The sequence below is a fragment of the Brachyhypopomus gauderio genome, unplaced genomic scaffold, assembly GCF_052324685.1.
Source record: "Brachyhypopomus gauderio isolate BG-103 unplaced genomic scaffold, BGAUD_0.2 sc43, whole genome shotgun sequence".
In the NCBI taxonomy this organism is placed as follows: Eukaryota; Metazoa; Chordata; class Actinopteri; order Gymnotiformes; family Hypopomidae; genus Brachyhypopomus; species Brachyhypopomus gauderio.
The window spans coordinates 3,180,942-3,202,184 of NW_027506869.1; the positions used below are offsets into that span (position 1 = coordinate 3,180,942).

Sequence of the window (21,243 nt, forward strand, 5' to 3'; positions counted from 1 at the left end):
GACCAGGGCATCTCAACACTAGGGGGTGTGACCAGGGCGTCTCAACACTAGGGGGCGTGACCAGGGCATCTCAACACTAGGGGGCGTGACCAGGGCATCTCAACACTAGGGGGTGTGACCAGGGCGTCTCAACACTAGGGGGCGTGACCAGGGCGTCTCAACACTAGGGGGTGTGACCAGGGCATCTCAACACGAGGGAGCATGACCAGGGCATCTCAACACTAGGGGGTGTGACCAGGGCGTCTCAACACTAGGGAGTGTGACCAGGGCATCTCAACACTAGGGAGTGTGACCAGGGCATCTCAACACTAGGGGATGTGACCAGGGCATCTCAACACGAGGGGGCATAACCAGGGCGTCTCAACACTAGGGGGCGTGACCAGGGCATCTCAACACTAGGGGGCGTGACCAGGGCATCTCAACACGAGGGGGCATAACCAGGGCGTCTCAACACTAGGGGGCGTGACCAGGGCATCTCAACACTAGGGGGCGTGACCAGGGCATCTCAACACTAGGGGGTGTGACCAGGGCATCTCAACACTAGGGGGTGTGACCAGGGTATCTACTGACAGGTGGTCCACACAAAGTCCTCCGGCCTGCAGGAGGAGTCCTAACCCACCCCTGCTGGGCCGGGCCCTCTCCCAGATTAGCCCACTAACACAATTTCTCTGTGCGTACTTCCTACTGGAACGTAGCCATGACACCATCAACAAGGGGCTGAAATGGATGCGTAGGAAAACCCAGACGGTGTCTGTGATGTTCCCAGCCGGCAACTCAAGAATTCAGGGCCCATCGTTGCCCTGTTTCTAAATAAAACTTCCTGTTGTATCGTTTTGTGACCACGCTAATTCACACAACACAGCATTGTGGATGCAGGTTACTAGCTACAAACGGCAACTGAAACTGGGAAACAGGATGGCTAAGATTGTTCGAGCAGGTGTTGGTTCGAGTGTTGGATCGAGTGCTGGTTCAGTAGAACCTCACAGGCTCACGTGAGCCAGAGGTAGGTACCATTGAAACCTTCATCTCGGAATAATGAAGAATGAGAGATCAGTCAGAAATAAATGAGGGAATATGGCAAAACACGAAAACACGAAAGGAACAAGTGTGTTTGTCATCTGAGTGGATTTGAATGGTTTTGAGTGTTTTTGAGTAGTTTTGAATAGTAGATTAGATTTGAAAAGTTGTTTTGCTTCTCCTACACTCAGTTTACATTAGAAAGTATCACTCATGTAGGAACACTGAGCTATTTAGAGATGTGAACTATTCCAGATACAGACAAATGTGTGTGGACATGTCGCAAGTGTGTGCATGCATATCACCAAGAGAGCTAGAAATTATATTTTGAGGAGGACAGCCATCCTGTTCTTCTCGTTATTATCTTGTGAGAATCTCCCAGTCCACCATTTTTGTGTATTGAGGCCACTTCACAGGAGGGCACAACTGTCCTACTTAACACACCGTCCTCCACAACACACTGTTCACCATCTCAGAGAGAACACGGACACACAGACACAGGGACAGACAGACACACAGACACAGACGGACACACAGACACAGGGCCAAGAGGCCACACACCCAGTGGCCTTGCTGACCAATCAAATGTTGCCATTTTCTACTGCAGCCAATTAGCATTTTTATGTTCCGCAGTAATGTAAGATTTTGATAAGCTGACGCCCCACTGGGTCCTCAGTTCTGGCTGGTGGGTTTAGATATACAGTCTCATCAAACGTAATGGTAGACAGGTGTCCAGTTAGCCATCGGTAGCCAGCAATTCCTTGTGTATTTCAAAAAGAGAGAAGGAGATAGAGAGAGAGAGAGAGAGAGAGAGAGAGAGAGAGAACTAAAGTTGAACTCACTGGTGGCATTAGTCAATGTGAAGGTAACTGAGGTGTCTGGTATATCACAGACGTTGCGAACAGACACCTGGCAGGTGTAGTCAGCAAAGTCCTGTGGACGCAGGTTCTTCAGCTTTAAGACCTTAGTTTCACCCTGTAAACACACACACACACACACACACACACACACACACACACACACACACACCAGATCACATTTAAGTGTAAGTGCACTTTGTAAACTTTACTATACATGTATGACTCCCCAACTTTCTCTCATTCTCCCAACGTGACCTTAATTAGACAGAACCAAGAGGAGGAAGAGGAGATCCTTTGTGTTGAAGTATGGTTACGGAAATAGAGCAGGAGGGTTACAGAGAGGGAGAGTCAGACAGACATGTAGACGTAGAGAGATGGAGAGATAGACATAGAGAGAGAGAGAGAGAGAGAGAGAGTGAGAGAGAGAGAGAGAGTGAGAGAGAGAGAGAGAGAGAGTGAGAGAGAGAGAGAGAGAGAGAGAGTGAGAGTGAGAGAGAGAGAGAGAGAGAGAGGTACTTAAAGATTTTATGAATATCAAATCCCTGTGTTCTTTCACAGTGTACATGGGTGATATAAGTCAGTGTCATTAGAATGATGTACTACACAGCCAACAGTTCTAGTGCCCCTCCCCTCTCCTCTCCTCTCCTCCCCTCTCCTCTCCTCTCCTCCCCTCTCCTCTCCTCTCCTCCCCTCTCCTCTCCTCTCCTCTCCTCTCCTCCCCTCCCCTCCCCTCTCCTCCCCTCTCCTCTCCTCTTCTCCCTTTTCCTCTCCTCTCCTCTCCTCCCCTCTCCTCCCCTCCCCTCTCCTCCCCTCTCCTCTCCTCTCCTCCCCTCTCCTCTCCGTACGTAGACGTACTCGAGAAGTACACGCAGGCTGTATCACTGACACGAGGGTGAGTGGTAGCTGCCACGACTGGGAATGAAACCTGTTCATCATGCCCGACTAAAAGATGGAAGGGATATTTTAGCAACACCAGCAGGGTGTATTCAGACATCCCAGGGGTTCGGAGTGTGGAGACTCTGAAACATTAACTGAAGCAGATCTTTAGAATGACATCAGAGGAGACTGACACGAACCAACCAGCCCAGAGAGGGAGAGAGAGGGTGTGTGTGTGTGCATGCGTGAGTCACCTGCGTGTATAAAGGCTCGTAGATGTCCACGCCGTTGTCTTTACTCTGCTCGATGGCCATGCTCCCACGTTTCCAGATGAAGCGGGCGGGGGGGTTGGAGTTGACGGTGCAGCGTAAGAACACCGTCTTCTCCTGGTAGTAGTTCCCCCGCACGTCACTGATGGTCTGGTGCACGGTCAGCATGGGCGTGTCCAGGTCTGCAACACACACACGCATGCGTGAAAACACACACACACACACACACACACACACACACACACACACTTCTAGAAATGCATACGCGCACGCACACACGTGCGCCCACATACACACACGGATGTTGCATGCACCACACGCACACATGTGAGCACACAAACGTGTGCACATACACACAAACACACACACAAACACACACGCAGGTCTGTGTGGCTAAGCGGGTAAGACACACATTTCACGCTGACACCATGTCCTGCTGAGTTTTCAAACTGCTCGTAAAGCTGAACAGAATCCCATTCTGAGAATCATACAGCCTTCTAAAAACGGCATTTTCTGTGCTCTGTGTGATCTTCCGTTTGTCTTTGCTCAGCTGGTTCACGTTTTCAGCGCCAGATGGGCTTGGTGGGTCCTTTGGCCCCTCTGAAGAGCAGAGTGCTCAGAACTGCCCCAGAGAGGAATCGGTCCTTTATCTCAGCTTTAACCAATCATGTTTCACTGTGAAGTAAAGCCGACCCAATCGGATCCATGCACATCTCTCCCCACATGCTGCCTGACCTGAAGTTTTTCAGTAACAAATCTCACACTTCAACTTGTCCATTCACAGTACAGTGTGTGTGTTTGTGTGTGTGTGTGTGTGTGTGTGTGTGTGTGTGTGTGTGTGTGTGTGTGTGTGTGTGGTGTGTGTGTGTGTGTGTGTGTGCGTGTGTGTTTGTGTGTGTGTGTGATCTTCTCACGTGTACTTACTTGTGGGTGAGTGGGAGTTTGGATAAGTGTAGGTGTGTGTGTGGGCGCGTGTGATTTAAATGTGATTCTGTGTGAACGAATGTTGAATCTCTGTCTGGCGAGCGAAGCGTAGCTTTGAAAATGACAGACAGTTCTGTTCCCACTCCCGTCTAATACGAATGATATAACCTGCTCTGCTTTTCAAACTGCATGGTGTCTTTCAGGTTTTGTGGTGTAAAATACTCTGTGTTTTTATAGTAATCAGTATGTCTGATATTTTGTGGTGAGAGAGAAATTGAGTTAAATTGAGTTAAATTGAGTAGAATTGAGTTGAATCTACTCTCTTCTTCCTCTGCTTTCTGCTGTGCATGAAAACCTTCCTGTCTGGCTGTGGAAACACGCTCGTCTGTCTCTGTCTCCACCCAACTCTCGTGCTCTGGAGTACATCTCCTCCACTCGCATACGTACCCCAGTCTGAACAATCGTCTAATTGGTTTTAACAGACCACATGGTTCTTGATCTGAAAGGAGTGTGCGGCCCGAACGAACACCCGGACTCATCCCGCAGTCTCCTGCTGCTTTAACAGACTGTAAGTGTGTTTACACTGTGCCTGAGTCAAAGGTTCAGCAAATCGCATCGACTCCTGCCAGCAGGGCTACAACTTCTTGCTCGTGTTTGTGTGTGTGTGTGTGTGTGTGTGTGTGTGTGTGTGTGTGTGTGTGTGTGTGTGTGTGTGTGTGTGTGTGTGTGTGTGTGTGTGAGAAGGTCCTCCCAGCTTGGCGGGGAGCAGCTCAGACAGATGCTTCTCTCCCTGGTAGACATCAACCCGTGGTTCCCCACAGCCCTGCTGGGGCGACGTCTGTGAACTTGGTTCACTTGACACTGGACCCCAGTGGGCCAGACACTGCAGAAGATATCTGATGCTCCAACTCAAACCAAACGCAGGACGCGGTCCAGAACTAGGACCAGGACTTGGACTAGGACTGGGACCAGGACTCGCCCTGTCTCTTGGAGGACTTACTCTTGTCAACAGGTCCGGTATCACAAACCCTCTGCAGGTGTGTACCATCGTGCTCCTCGGTGCTGTATCTCAGTCTCAGCTGTGTGGAGCATATGGTCCATAATGAGACTGCTCAAAACTGCCTCTGTTTTAAATCACTCCACTACAAGATCCACTAGAAGAAAAACTCTCTCATACTAATCTCCTCTGATAGGACACACCTGTGCAACATCACTTGTGCGAGTCACACTGCTCGCACGTTTGATTATCCACACACACGCTGTGTAAAATCTCTGTGAATGAGTGTGCAGTTTTATACATAGCCAACAAACTAGAGGAGAGAATCCGACTGAAATTTAAGATTGAACTGAATTGTATCAGTCTCGTTGTCATCAAACAAGTATGTGATATGGGAATACATCAAAGCACATATCCATCCACAATCAGCACACACACTCCCCCCCCACCCCCCCCCCCCCCCCCCCCCCCCCCCCCCCCCCCCACACACACACACACACACACACACGTTAGAACATACCTGCATAGGTCAATTACAAGGATTTTCGAAGTCAGAAGACAGGGAGACATGACAGGAGAGACAGGAAGGGAGAGACAGGAAGGAGAGACAGGTGGAGGGAGAGACAGGTGGAGGGAGAGACAGGTGAAGGGTGAGACAGGTGGAGGGAGAGACAGGTGAAGGGAGAGACAGGTGAAGGGAGAGACAGGTGAAGGGAGAGACAGGTGGAGGGAGAGACAGGTGAAGGGTGAGACAGGTGGAGGGAGAGGACAGGTGAAGGGAGAGACAGGTGAAGGGAGAGACAGGTGGAGGGAGAGACAGGTGGAGGGAGAGACAGGTGGAGGGAGAGACAGGTGAAGGGAGTAGGGTGAAATCTAGCTTAAAGTGGAACACTGTCCTCTGCTCTCAGAGGAGGAAGCTCGATTTCCAAATCCACTTTGATTTCCAATATACAAGTCCTGCCTTAATAGGCCTGGATGTCTGGGGAGGGCTCACTATGTGTGGTGTGTGTGTGGCTAATAACCGTGAGTGAAAAACACGAGGGGCAAGCATGACACGTTCACGAGACATACACGAGAGCTATGAGGAAGACACACGGCACACGTGACTGCAGGACGACACACGTGACTGCAGGAAGACACACGGCACATGTGACTGTAGGGCGACACACGTGACTGCAGGACAACAGACGTGACTGCAAGCGGCACACGTGACTGCAGGAAGACACACGGCACACGTGACTGCAGGACAACACACGGCACATGTGACTGTAGGACAACACACGTGACTGCAGGACGACACACGTGAATGCAGGAAGACACACGTGACTGCAGGACAACACACGTGACTCCAGAAAGACACACGTGACTGCAGGACGACATACGGCACACGTGACTGCAGGACGACACACATGACTGCAGGGCGACACACGTGACTGCAGGAAGACACACGGCACACGTGACTGCAGGGCGACACACATGACTGCAGGGCGACACACGTGACTGCAGGAAGAACACACGGCACACGTGACTGCAGGACAACACACGGCACACATGACTGCAGGACGACACACGTGACTGCAGGAAGACACACGGCACACGTGACTGCAGGACAACACACGGCACATGTGACTGTAGGGCGACACACGTGACTGCAGGACAACAGACGTGACTGCAAGACGGCACATGTGACTGCAGGAAGACACACGGCACACGTGACTGCAGGACAACACACGGCACATGTGACTGCAGGACAACACACGTGACTGCAGGACGACACACGTGACTGCAGGAAGACACACGTGACTGCAGGACAACACACGTGACTGCAGGACGACATACGGCACACGTGACTGCAGGACGACACACATGACTGCAGGACGACACACGTGACTGCAGGAAGACACACGAGACTGCTGGACGACACATGGCACACGTGACTGCAGGACAACACATGGCACACGTGACTGCAGGGCAACACATGGCACACGTGACTGCAGGACAACACACGTGACTACAGGAAGAGACACGTGACTGCAGGAAGACACACGTGACTGCAGGAAGACACACGGCACACGTGATTGCAGGGAGACACACGGCACACGTGATTGCAGGACAACATATGTGACTGCAGGAAGACACGTGGCACACGTGACTGCAGGAAGACACACGGTATACATGACTACAGGACGACACACAGCAGGTTCACAACCCACACTATTAGAGGTGACAATGACTGAAACATATTATCCATGAATCAGACTGAACAGACAGCTCTGGGGGGGTGTTTGTTGAGGCTCTCAGAGGACCAGGGCAGAAACAGACAGGCTGAAACGAAGCCGGAACCGAGGAGACTAATATTCTGGATCAGACTAGAGGCATTTAGCATTCAGAGACGTGAATCAGAGGTATAGGGTGTAGCATGAGTCACGCGATGGATAATATCACATATACAGTTGTGATCAAATTTATTCAACCCCCAATGCTGCGAAGGGTTTTATGGAATTCAGTGCACATTTGTAATTGTGTTCATAATGAAATCTTACAAGGACTTGTTAAAGAACTAAATGCAACTAAGATAGCATAAATTTTTTTTGTCATAAAGTATTAAATGGCCTTTTTGTGATTTCTTCATTGACACAATTATTCAACCCCTTTACGACTACCACTCCTAAGAACAGAGGTTCATTCCAGTGTTTTCCATCAGGTATTGAAAACATCTGTGGATGTCAACGAGCAGCAATCAAGCATGATAAGCACCAATTAGGCAGATTTAAAAGGACTGTGATACTCAGCTCCTTCTAGACATCTACTGGTGTGTTTCCAAGCATGGTGAAGGCAAGAGAATGGTCCCAGAAGACAAGAGAAGAGGTTATTGCTCTTTACAAGAATGGCAATGGATATAAAAAGATTGCGAAGTTGTTAAATATTCCAAGAGACACTATCGGAAGTATCATTCGCAAGTTCAAGTTAAAGGGCACAGTGGAAACGTTACCTGGTCGTGGCAGAAAGAAGATCCTGACCGCGACTGCTGTGCGCTACCTGAAGCGTAATGTGGAGAAAAATCCCTGCGTGACTGCTAAGGAACTGAAAAAAGACCTGTCAGATGTGGGCACTGAAGTTTCAGCTCAGACAATAAGGCGCGCACTGCATAACGAAGACCTCCATGCCAGAACGCCCAGACGCACCCCCTTGCTGACTCCAAAGAACAAGAAAAGTCGACTGCAGTATGCCAAAAGTCATGTGGACAAGCCACAAAGGTTTTGGAACAGTGTACTGTGGTCAGATGAAACTAAATTAGAACTGTTTGGGACAATGGACCAGCGCTATGTTTGGAGAAGGAAGAACCAGGCTTATGAACAAAAGAACACCTTGCCTACTGTGAAGCATGGCGGGGGGTCAATTATGCTTTGGGGCTGTTTTGCTTCTAATGGTACAGGAAAGCTTCAACGTGTGCAGGGTACCATGAATTCCCTTCAGTACCAGGAGATCTTGGAGGAAAATGTGATGGAGTCAGTCACAAACCTGCGGCTTGGGAGACGTTGGACCTTCCAACAGGACAATGATCCGAAGCACACATCCAAGTCCACTAGAGCATGGTTGAACATGAAAGGCTGGAACATTCTAGAGTGGCCATCGCAATCACCAGACTTAAATCCAATTGAGAACCTCTGGTGGGACCTAAAGAAGGCAGTTGCAGTGCGCAAGCCTAAGAATGTGACTGAACTGGAGGCTTTTGCCCATGAAGAATGGGCTAAGATACCCATAGGTCGCTGCAAGACACTTGTGTCAAGCTATGCTTCACGCTTGAAAGCTGTCATAACTGGAAAAGGATGTTGTACTAAGTACTAAAAAATAATGTCACTAGGGGGTTGAATAAAACTGATAATGATGTGAGCACAGTAAAGACATTTGTGGTTATTCCATCATAAATATTATGTTATGTTTGTCTAATTTATAAGTGCCTCTTTGATATAATTGTAAATAAGATGACTGAAATGATCAAAATCAATGTAAAACTGGCCAAAACACTTTATTTCAGTGGGGGTTGAATAAATTTGATCACAACTGTACATTACAGGGCAAATGTGTAACTTATGAGGATGTGCACATGTGTGTATGTAACTTATGAGGGTGTGCACATGTGTATGTGTCCGTGTGTGTGTTTGTGTGCATATGCATGTGTGTAATCTGATTGTGTGTGTGTGTGTGTGAGAGTGAAATGCATCTGACATTCTCTAAGCACTGTGAACACAAAAATCTGACCATTTCAATCCTTTTTAGTCACGTTTCACAGACAGACGTCTGTCCACATGTTAGTCTTACCATCAGCACCCACATTCACATCAATGAAAGACGTCACCATAGTAAATGTGAACAGTCAGGGAAAATATACTGGATCTAATCTGAACTGAATATTAAAGTCTGTAATGTGTAGTGTGAAAGCAACTTTGTACAGTAAATATTTGGAAAGCCACATGACTAAAATAAAAAAAAAATGAATAACATGGTATCACACACAAACACACAGACACACATACACATGCATAAGTGTGCACACACACACATTTCCGTACACAGAAGGACAGATATTGATTCAGTCCTGTTTCTGACGCTGCTGCCAACAGTTTGTCAGTTATTTATGACAGAGTTCTAAAGTGGCTATAAGGAAGGTCTCCATGTGAAGGTCTCCATGTACAAGGTCTCCATGTGAATAACTCCATATGAAGGTCTCCATGTGAAGTTCTCCATGTGAAGGTCTCCATGTACAAGGTCTCCATGTGAATAACTCCATATGAAGGTCTCCATGTGAAAGGTCTTCGTGTGAAGGTCTCCATGTGAAGGTCTCCATGTACAAGGTCTCTATGTGAAGGTCTCCAAGTGAAAGGTCTCCATGTGAATAACTCCATATGAAGGTCTCCATGTGAAAGGTCTCCATGTGAAGTTCTCCATATATGAAGGTCTTCATGTGAAGGTCTTCATGTGAAAGGTCTCTATGTCAAAGATCTCCATGTGAATATCTCCATAAGAATATCTCCAAATGAAGGTCTCCATGTGAAGGTCTCCATGTGAAAGGTCCCCATGTGTAAGATCTCCATGTGAAGGTCTCTATGTGAAGATCGTTTAAGCCACACAGTGCAAATCCCGCTGCACACCAAGCAGAGTCCCGCATGCATCCCGTCAGCCATCTGGGGGAGCGGTACAGTGCCGGGTCCGGTCGGGTTACCACAGCATCCAGCCTGAACCTCACTGTGCCTCTTTCTATATATCCATCTTCCCCCTCGCTACAGAAAATGGAATAATCCAGCTTGGTTCTCTCCATTGGTCGGTCTACTCCATTTCGTGTGCTGGCAGGTGTGCAGGTAGCAGAATGTTCGTCGTGAGGAACAGTGGCTGCTTTTACAGTTCTGCCCTCTCATGGGGTTCCTGCGGGCGTCGCCCAGGTAACAGAGGCAGTTTGGTATTATCAATTAGTCAGCGCGGCCCTGAGCTCCGTGTCCTAATGTGCTCCCGATCCATAACGTATTTAAATGATCCCTTCAGGCAGCAGGAGGCAGGATTGCGGAGAGCTCCACAGACTCGGGTCTCTACACCACCTCCCCGAATCCCACGGGCTCTGATCAGATGAATCACCTGGCTGAGGGCACTATGGATCGGCACTGATGTAAGAGAGAACAGATACCGGATCGATGGGCAAGAGGCATCAGAAGTCCGATACAGCACGGCCCAGAAAAACCCACGCTCGTCATGAGATGGGGGTCGCTGATGAAGGTCAGAGGTCAACAGAAATGACCTCATTGACATTTGAGTGCTGATTTTATTACCTCATATTCCCGGTTGTAAACATTTTCAGCCATTAGGCCTGAGGGGTCAGGTTTAACGGATTATTTATGCTTTATGACTATTCCAATAAAATGAATAGAACAGGAATGAAGGATGAAAGAAATGAATACTGACCTGTATATATCCATCAATTTATTCATCCACACATTCTCTCCTCATTTAAAGGCAAATGATCTGTCATATCTGTCATATCCACATCAACAGAACACACACAGAATGTCCCCTAAAAAGGACACAAGGAGTTAAAAACAGAAATGGATTAAGAGGCAAGATGGCCGCCTGTCCAGACGCTCCACTCTGAACCAACGATTCCCCGCTTACAACCCATGACCCACACTATCACACACACACACACACACACACACACACACACACACACACACACACACACACACACACACACACACACACACACACTCACACACACACACACACCACATACACAGACACACACACACACACACACACACAACACAGACACACATACACACACCCCATCGCTCACATATATACACCCACACCCCTACACCCCATCATTCACATACACAGACACATACACACACCCTATCACTCACATATACACACCCACACACCTACACCCTGATACACACACACACACACACACACACACCATCATACACACACACACACACACACCATCACACACATACACACAGCCCATCACTCACATACACACACACACCCCATCACTTACATATACACACCCCCACACCTACATCTTGACACACACATACACAAATCCAAACGCTACCATATACACACACATACACACAGCCCATCACTCACATACACACACACACACACACCATCACTCACAAACACACACCACATTACTCACATGCATACACATACACACACACCCTGACACACATACGTACACACATCTTCCTTTTCATTGTGTGTTCTGTATGGAAGTCGGTTTAGTGATATCAGCTGGCCAAGTTCACTTTCTTCACTGATTTCTGTGGAATTGGCTTAGATGAATTCTTGACTTTAGTCCTGTCTTTATTACCTTCATTTATTTCTCCTAGTCAACAGACTTTGGTTTATTACCAACACACAGTTCTGCTCCTTCTTATTACTGATAGCTTTCTTATTTGCTGTGTCGTGGACATTTCTAACACTCTCAGGGTATTCAACTCATTTCTATCTCTGCACTTCTGCGGTAAACAGATTCACAAGCTCCCACCTCCTGCTTGCTGGAGCTTCACAACAGACCGGCAACCAAATCCTTAGAGAGGTTTTTTTTTTTTTTTTATTAAAGCTCTCAGTCAGAGCTCAGGCCCAGACTGCTGTGGGGAAAGCGGTCAGGGGTCAGACAAGCACTTCCTGGGTCACTGCTTCCTGGATAGAGGATGAGACAAGAGAACCACAAACCCAGACTCCCAGCAGAGCCAGAGCACAAAGGACTTTAATTGTTTGTCCTTCCACGTGGTCCAGTTAATTGCCCCAGATTTTTGGCTTTTGTCACACACACACACACACACACACACACACACACACACACACACACACACACACACACACACACACACACACACACACACACACACACACACACACACACACACCACCCTGCACACACAGAGCATGGCTCTAGCTGTTAGCTACAGATGGTGTTGGAGGCTAAGGTTTTCTTAATTGGCCTCCCAGTGTAATGGGTGCTGTTAGCTGTTTCTTATTTAAATTTATTTCTTTCTCTTTTTTTTTATATTTTCAGAGAGGAGTTCTTCTGGTTGCTATGCCAACATTCTTGCTTGTCGAGCTTATCGACCCGTCTGGGAATATTCAGACACTCAATATCCAAGTGACCACCAAACTAACAGAGTTCATATCCATTATCGTGAGCTCCATATGACACAACGTATGAAACTCTAACCGTGATGGACTCCCGTGTGTCGAAACCCTGCGTTAACCTGTGGTGTGTGAACCATACACATGGTTTACGCTGTCTGTCACCTCTGCAATTAACAACTTTTGCGACGCAAACTCGCATCGCTTTCGGACGTAAACGAGGTCTGTAACGTGAAGGCACCCAACTCTGCGCTGGAGGTGCACACCTCAAACCCTCAGGGGTCACGCAGATGAACAGAACCACCTATCAGCTCCACAGGACAGCTATGACTTCACTCTCATTCTTTGCTGGTCTGCAGACCATCACCCTTGAAGCTGAAACGTAGCCTGCAGTACTGCTACTGAACGTATTTCTGCTCAAGTGTTACTGCTCCAGTCTGCTCATTAGTGTGGCTGCCGGGACTCCCTGCTGTCACTGTGCATATGTGGCCCTTTATTGAAGATTTTGAAGAATTCTGCACTGGCAAAATGACAGGAATTCTGACCAATGAAGTTCATGATTTCCAATATGGGGGCGGGCCTAAAGCAAACTGGCCATTCTTTTTTTTACCATATTTTTGTCAATTGTGATTTTTCACCGCAATCAAAATTTGTCCTCCGCTTTTTACCCATCTGTGCAGTCAGAACACACACACAAACACACTAGTGACTACTAGGGGGCTGTGGATCACACGTGCCCAGAGCGGTGGGCAGTCCTAGCCAGGCGCCCGGGGAGCAGTTGGGGTTAGGTGCCTTGCTCAAGGGCACCTCAGTCATGGCCTTAGGTCTGGGACTCGAACCCACGACCCTCCGGTCACAAGACCAGTTCCCTACCACCAAGCCTGACTTTCTCAGGATATGGAATAGCTCATGGTTGTAGTACACTTGTTAGTTACGCACACATGTGCCAGATTTCTACCACGCATATCCTGGGCTTTTTCGGTGCAAACGTTGTGCATGTCCTCAGGACGTAATGAGACACATGCTGCAATACCAACTGAAACAGTAGGAGGCAGTATAGCTCGGTATGTCCGGTGGCATCAGTAACCTCTCATAACAACGATGAACATTGTGATTGATTTAATGTCATAATATACTTTGCTGCCACTTTTTACACAAAATAAATCATTAGGTCGGTTTTTAACAGTTGATGTCGTGTTCAAAAGTAGGGTTAGTGTTGGGGTTAGTCCTGGGATTTTGTGTTTCGAGACATTTAATAAACATATCGCCATGCGCATGTGTTAATAATTTACCGTGTGCAGGGACAACTCGTGGAAATTTAAATAAATAATTTGGTATAAAACTTGTTAGTTTTTTTTCAGTTTCGCACCAAAAATGTGAGAAAAGCTCATGATATTTAGTGTCACTTAAATGCGCTCACTGGAAGGCAGATATGTTATCAAAATGATACCAATGGAACTACATGAGTACATGCAGATTTGCATTTGAACATAATAGTTTTTCATTATTAATAGGAACCCCCTACAGTTAAACTTCACAGCAGTGAAGTACACAGTGAGGATGTCAGTGCACAAAACACCCTGGGCCTCCACAATGATGATGATCAACTGACAAAGAGTCCAATCTGCCCCAAAGTGATTTAGTGAATGTGTGTGTGTGTGTGTATTCATGTTTACTAAAGAATAAACCAAGTCACCTGGTGCAGCATGACTAAGCTACAAAGATTCAGTACGGTAGACACATGCAACATTGTGATGACAGTCACTGTGGTCGGCTTGATATGTTAATTACAATATCATGACTGTGAATCATTACTGAATGAGACGAGACTTAATTCATGTTTTCCTCTCGGGCCTGTAATATTGATTTTGATCATTTTAAAATGTGCTCCATGAACAGAGCTGTGATTGGACATTGTTCTTCTCACCCACGTTCAGGCTCTCGGATCAATGAAACACCATCATCATCCACAGATTTGTGGGGCAGGATCTCTTCTTTAAACTGGGGTTTGTTTACATAACAGCTTTGTTTTTCTTATAAAAAAATCCTCTAAGAAGCGTCTTGGTTGCTAATGAGCACAGAAAAATAAATTCTGTTGGCTCCTCCAACCACACTGAAACTAAATGAAAACAACCCCTCTGGTCCTGGACATAGAGTATCTTATTTCTCCTCTACTGGGCCCTTCTACCAGAGGTCTGGGTGTTACAGGGTGTGACAGTATTTTTGATGTTCCTAAGATCACGCCCTTCTGGACTGAGATTGATGATGTCATGTGTTGGAGCCACTCCTCCAGCTTAGGGATCACAGCCCCATGCCCCCTGTCACCATGGGGACGACTTTGGTGTTGACCTCCCACAGTCTCTCTGTTTTCAATCCCTGCTCTTTCATTGGAGACGTTTTCCTTCCTGTGGACGTATCTGAGATGTTTTCTGCACTTTGTCTGCTTGGTGTCTGATTGGTTTGCCGAAAACATATTTAGAGTTAATTTTCACACAGGACATTTCAGGCCAAGATCATTCATATTCTGTCCAGAGGATCTGATTTTAGATTTTATCTTTGTGGTTCACTTTCTAATGTGGCCAATATTTTTAATGACAAGAAAATGATACACCGTCTTCAGTGGCACTGGGGTAGTCAATAAGACCAACACCACAGGCAGTAGTATCATCACCACATCACTACCGAGGGCTGAAAATGTACTCTACATTATTACACATCCGTGCTATATCGTATCTGTTTATAAATAAAATCCTTTGATTAGGATAAACAGTGCTTCTGTGTTCAGTTTTAATTTGGTGCCTGATTAAATGGAAGTATTGATCGACTGATTGACTAGTCAAATATTATCATAATGGTTTAGTCAAGTGCAGAGTTGCTGAAACAATAGAACATTGCACTGTGCTTATTGTGTTTATTATCAATATATTTATGAATATTAAGCATTTAAAATGATCCGCAATCATCAGGTATGTATAAATCAAAACGTGGGCATTCAGAATTGTGTGTGCGTGCATCTACATGTATGTTTGTGTGTGTGTGTGTGTGTGTGTGCGTGCATCTACATGTATGTTTGTGTGTGTGTGTGTGTGTGTGTGTGTGTGTGTGTGTGTGTGTGTGTGTGTGCGTGCGCAGCTATGGGAATCAGTAGTCCAGTGGTGTTTTTTTCCCCACACAAATTGAAAAAAACAGAACCCTGTTCAGGAAGTGGAGGTCTTTCATTTTTCATCTGGAGCTCGGTGATGCCGGGGGCCCAGGACTCATGATGCATGCCCAGCACTGAGCTTCTCTGAGTGGGAACAAACACACGGGTGATCCCCACCCTCCTGGAGCCCGAGCAAGGACGGCTCTGTTCTACACGCCATCGAGTAGATCAGGAGAACATGCACTTCACCTTACTGCTTCTACAAGACACACGAGGAGGAAGATCCAGGAGTCCAGATCTCACATCCTGAAGTTATAAACTCAGTTCAAACGCACCGTAAGGACGCTGTGTCCATCAGGTCCACAGGAACTATGAGACACTGTCTGAGAATGACACAGGCAGGAAGGTTTCTAGTCTGGGTTTCATAATGGACTAAATCCTGGAGTAGCCAACTGTAGTTCAGAACTATGGTTCCCATGGAGTGGTGAGTTTGTGTGAATTCTAAACTAGTTCTTCAGTGTGTGTAGCTTTAGCACATTTGGCAAAGAAATCTTGTGGGTGTTCACAGAAATAAACACAAACAAACACACTCACACAAATAGAGAGAGAGAGAGAGAGAGAGAGAGAGAGAGAGAAAGGCTGAGTAAGCAGATAAGCAACAGCACCTCACAAAACCCTCAGGTTCATTCTTCTATTTGCACTTCCATTTCTGGGTTTGGCTTCTACAACTAGTGGCTGTGCTCCAAGCCCAGTGACTATGAGCAATACTAACTCCTTTACTCTGTGTGTGTGTGTGTGTGTGTGTGTGTGTGTGTGTGTGTGTGTGTGTGTCCTCTACACCACAGGCTCTTCTCTTTCTATCTCATGTCTCACCACGTCTCTCTCTCTCTCTTTCTGTCCGCTCTGTGTGTGTTAAGATGGCCTAAAATGTCACTGTAAGAGTTTGGTGACGATGACTCTCGTTGACAGGGGCGGCACCTCTGGGATGAACAATACTGGGACAATGAAAAAAGCGTCACACCATAAAAGAATATCAGGCAGCCTCTGCTTGTCAGAGTGCTTCCCAAAGGTACGCTGGGAAACGTAGTCCCATTCATGGTGTAACGGGCTTCACCTGGACTACACATTTAAAGTCATGAGGAACAGTGTCGGGCAGAGCGATGAGCGTTGTGTTGAAGACCAGAGGGAACATTCAGATGCTCCTGGGCTGGGGGGCAAACTGGAGCCACAATTGAACAAAGAACGAGAACTCACACAACCCAAACCTTATTCTTAATGATGGGATCATACCACAAAATGTGTGCCATATTTTGTCAATTGTGATTTTTTCACCGCAATCGAAATTTGTCCTTCGCTTTTCACCCATCTGTGCAGTTAGAACACACACACACACACACACACACACACACACACACACACACTAGTGATTACTAGGGGGCTGTGGACCACACGTGCCCAGAGCGGTGGGCAGCCCTAGTCCGGCGTCCGGGGGGCACCTCAGTCATGGCCTCAGGTCTGGGAATCAAACCCACGACCCTCCGGTCACAAGACCGGTTCCCTACCACCAGGCCATGACTGCCCCACAGTACCCTATATGTACTTATGTTCTACACCAGTGTGAACATGGCATTACATGAAACAGGATTAAAAGGATTATTCATGCCTGAATAAGAAATCTTTTTTTTTTTTTTTTTTACAGAAAAAAAGTAAATCATACAGTACATGAATGTTACAAAAAGGCGAGCCCAAAATAGCCCGTCCAGCCAGTTCCTCTAACACCAGAACCGCTCAGCGTGGCAGCCGGACCGCGGTGACAAGCTTCTGCCTTTATGTTGTCGCGTGTTTGGACAGGGATGTCAGAGAGGTGACAGAGGATTGAGATCACACAGGGAGACGGAGTGAGACACAGGGAGACGGAGTGAGACACAGGGAGACGGAGTGAGACACAGGGAGATGGAGTGAGAGGCAGTGAGAAAGCTGGCCTGCACCTCACTGGCAAGGTGCCCCGATCACCCAGCCGGATTAATCAGACTCAAATAGTAATTTTTTCTCCCTTAAACAACAGCGAAAGGTTAAACAGAGCGCTGGCTAGGTGCCGCGTTATGTCACCTAACCTTCAGAGTGGGGAGGAAAGGCCAAGAAGGAGGATGGAGAAAGCACACAGCCGATAAAGCCCAGCTCAGCATAAGGACACTGGAGAAGATCTTATCAGCACTTAACCCACGGACACATCGATTCACCCACTTTCTTCCAGTGTGGCTAAGAGGTAGACGTGTGTGTGTGCACGCATGTGTAGAGAGGAAAACATTTTTAGCCTTTACAGCAATCCATCAGAATCCTCCATTCTGCCCAGTGTGCGGCTAGAACCCCTAACCCTTAACCCCTAACCCCTAACCCCTAACCCTTAACCCCTAACCTTAACCCAGGGTGCGGCTAGAGTGGCCTAATCAGCAGCCATTCCTGTGTTATGTGCACACGCTGCTCATTACTGGAGTGGAGTTACCCTAAACCTAGCCCCTAACCCCTAACCCTAACCCCTAACCTCTACTTTGTGAACAGTCTGGAGAGAGGTCCAATGACTCAAGGGGTGAGATGTTATTTCTAAGATAAGCAGAGGGATAGACTCAGGCAGAGATGTAAGAACAGCACAAGGAGAAATACTGTGTGTGTGCGTGTGTGTGTGTGTGTGTGTGTGTGTGTGTGTGTGTGTGTGTGTGTGTGTGTGTATGTGTGTGAGTGTGTGTGTATGTATGTGTGTGTGTTTGTGTGTGTGTATGTGTGTGTGCGTGGTGCGTGTGTGTGTGTGTGTGTGTGTATGTGTGTGAGTGTGTGTGTGTGTGTATGTGTGTGTGTTTGTGTGTGTGTATGTGTGTGTGCGTGGTGCGTGTGTGTGTGTGTGTGTGTGTGTGTGTGTGTGTGTGTGTGTGTGTGTGTGTGTGTGCGTGTGTGTGTGTGTGTGAGAGAGAATCCAACAATGACCCTAAAATGTCTCTCTCATGTTCTCCCACTCCATTATGTCATTTGTCAGTGCAGGAGTGCAGGCACAGCATACCCCCCCCCCCCCCCCCCCCCCCCACACACACACACACACACACACACACACACACACACACACACACACACACACACACCCTGGACCGAGCTGGTTTTCTTAAGAGCATCCCACTGCGCTGAGCTACTGGGCGTCTCTACCATCCCTGTTTCAACTGCCACTCTGAATTCTCTCTCGACACTGAAGATCCTCCATTAACCCCACAGGATGGCGGGTGGGGGGGTGTTGGGGGGATGTGGTCAAAAATGGAAACAGGTGGCCAGACAGGTGAAGACTCAGTGAGCAGACCGAGAGTGAGAGCCCACCGCACACACCTTGGGAGTAGCGATAAATATTTAAACTCTTTTCTCCGCATACATGCACCACGGGCCGTGAGCGGCGTGTCCTGGAGACGCAGGTGAGTCCACCGCCTCACACTCACACTGCACCTGCTCTCCACGCGCCATATGAATCTCGCTAGCCAGCTCTGTCCACACACTGCTGCCCCCAAATGGCCGTGGTTGGTAGTGCAGCAAACTCCTACCACTGGGGTATAGGTCAGTCCTGTCTGTCTCTACCTTTCATCTTTCAAAGGTGACGGTAACTGACTGTAAACAAGACACAGGATAGCCAATTAGGTGACTCAACATAAATACTATCGATAAAATCAATTCTGTTAAATTGCCACCTGGAGCAGACACTTACGGCGGGCTTTAGAACCAGGCGTTTTACGTAAACTGGTTCAGTTACATGTGTGATTTTTTACGGATGGGTTTTACGGATGTTTTTTACACGTGGTTTTTACACATGGTTTTTACATTTTTACATTAGGTCAATAATATCTTTCTTCCTGCGATTACTGTGCCAAACTATGTAGCAATGTATAAGGGAGCAGAATGTACTGTCGTACATATACAAATATTAGTACTACTGCAACTAACAACAATAATAATCAGGATAATAACACAATATATGTTATTGACATATTTATGCAGATGGTCACTTCCTACTACACAACATGGCTTCTCGGTTTTGACATCTACAACCTCCCATGATGCACTGCAATGATGAATGCTCCCTAATTTGCTCCAGAAAGACACAGTCTCTTTGGCACCCCTGCTGCGTCTCAAATCACACCCTACTTTCCCTACTTACTTTTTAGTGTTCTACTTAACATGTCAGCCATTTTGTACCGCTGTTTAAATTCTCACTGAACAGTTCAGATTCTCTATATACAGTAGTTCACTATATTGTTACCCATAGTCCACCATAAGTGTAGTGATCAACCATTGTACACTGCCTACAGGTACAGGTACCACAGTGCATAGTGGTTTCTGATGGCTGTATTTATGGCTGTCAGTACTGTATTTAGTAGGACTGCCAGTATAATATACATGTTGACCTCATTTTGAAGAAATTAAAAAAATAAGCATTACAATATTTCACTCAGTAGTTTTTATAGATAAAATGTGAACATGTATGTAGCTGTACAGCTAGATATTACTGGTGTTACTGAAGTATTAAAGGTGTTACTGAAGTATTACTGGTATTACTGAAGTATTACTGGTGTTACTGAAGTATTAATGGTGGTACTGAAGTATTACTGGTATTACTGAAGTATTACTGGTGTTACTGAAGTATTACTAAAGTACTACTGGTATTACTGGAGTATTACTGGTATTACTGGTATTACTGAAATCGTCTGAAGCCAGATAACGTCTCTAAACTGGTGTACTTCCGTGTGTTGAGATCAGTCTGCTCATTGATGATGAGGATGGTTCTCATGTGATGAAAAGTCACAACTACATCTTTCTGGCAGAAGAGGGTGTTCCTTCCTCTGGCTGCCTTACAGATATCCTACGCAACATTCGATATGGAACTGTCTATAAGGCGTTTAGTGAGTAAGTAAGTGAGTGGACATTTAAGACACAGCCAGAACCACCCAGAACCACCCCCGTACCCCCCAGAACCACCCCATACCCCCCAGAACCACCCCCATACCCCCATGTGCAGACCAGCAGGGTGATCAATAGGCACCCGTGAGTCCTGCCATGAGACCGCAGTGCACACTGGGAAACCGCCTGCACCCTAAAGGTCAGTGACAGGGCAGTGATCTTTTCACAAAATCCCAACATTTCGGAGGACAACATAGTCTGCAAAGCTGCAGAATCTATTTAAGGCTTGTGAAGAAGAGTGAAGCTCCCCCTGCAGCAGTTAAGATTGTTTTGATTGGCTGTAATGAGATGGGAATGTAAGTACTTTAATTTAGAGTGCTTCATGAAATGAGGGAGAGCTATGACTGGCCCATCTGAACTTTGACCTTTAAGACACGCCTCCTTACATTTCTAAGCATTAAATAATGTTTTTATGTGGAGTCAGCAGGATGTAGTCTAAAAGGAGACCCTAGATGACTCTAGATGGACTGTAGACGTACTGTGGTTCAAACGTTGCTACTGTAACTCTGATCCTGA

At 46.9% G+C, this 21,243-nt stretch overlaps 1 protein-coding gene across 3 annotated transcripts in view; it reads right to left on the reverse strand.

Moving 5' to 3' along the window:
• mdga1 (MAM domain containing glycosylphosphatidylinositol anchor 1) overlaps positions 1-21,243 on the reverse strand; it is a 184,558-nt gene that overhangs the window by 90,346 nt on the left and 72,969 nt on the right. For all 3 annotated transcript variants that reach the window (XM_076985745.1, XM_076985743.1, XM_076985744.1), the window contains 2 exons: positions 3,008-3,204; positions 1,860-1,992 (listed from right to left, as the gene is read on the reverse strand). In XM_076985745.1, coding sequence (XP_076841860.1) covers positions 1,860-1,992; positions 3,008-3,204 — 330 coding nt within the window. The remainder of the gene's footprint in view (positions 1-1,859; positions 1,993-3,007; positions 3,205-21,243) is intronic.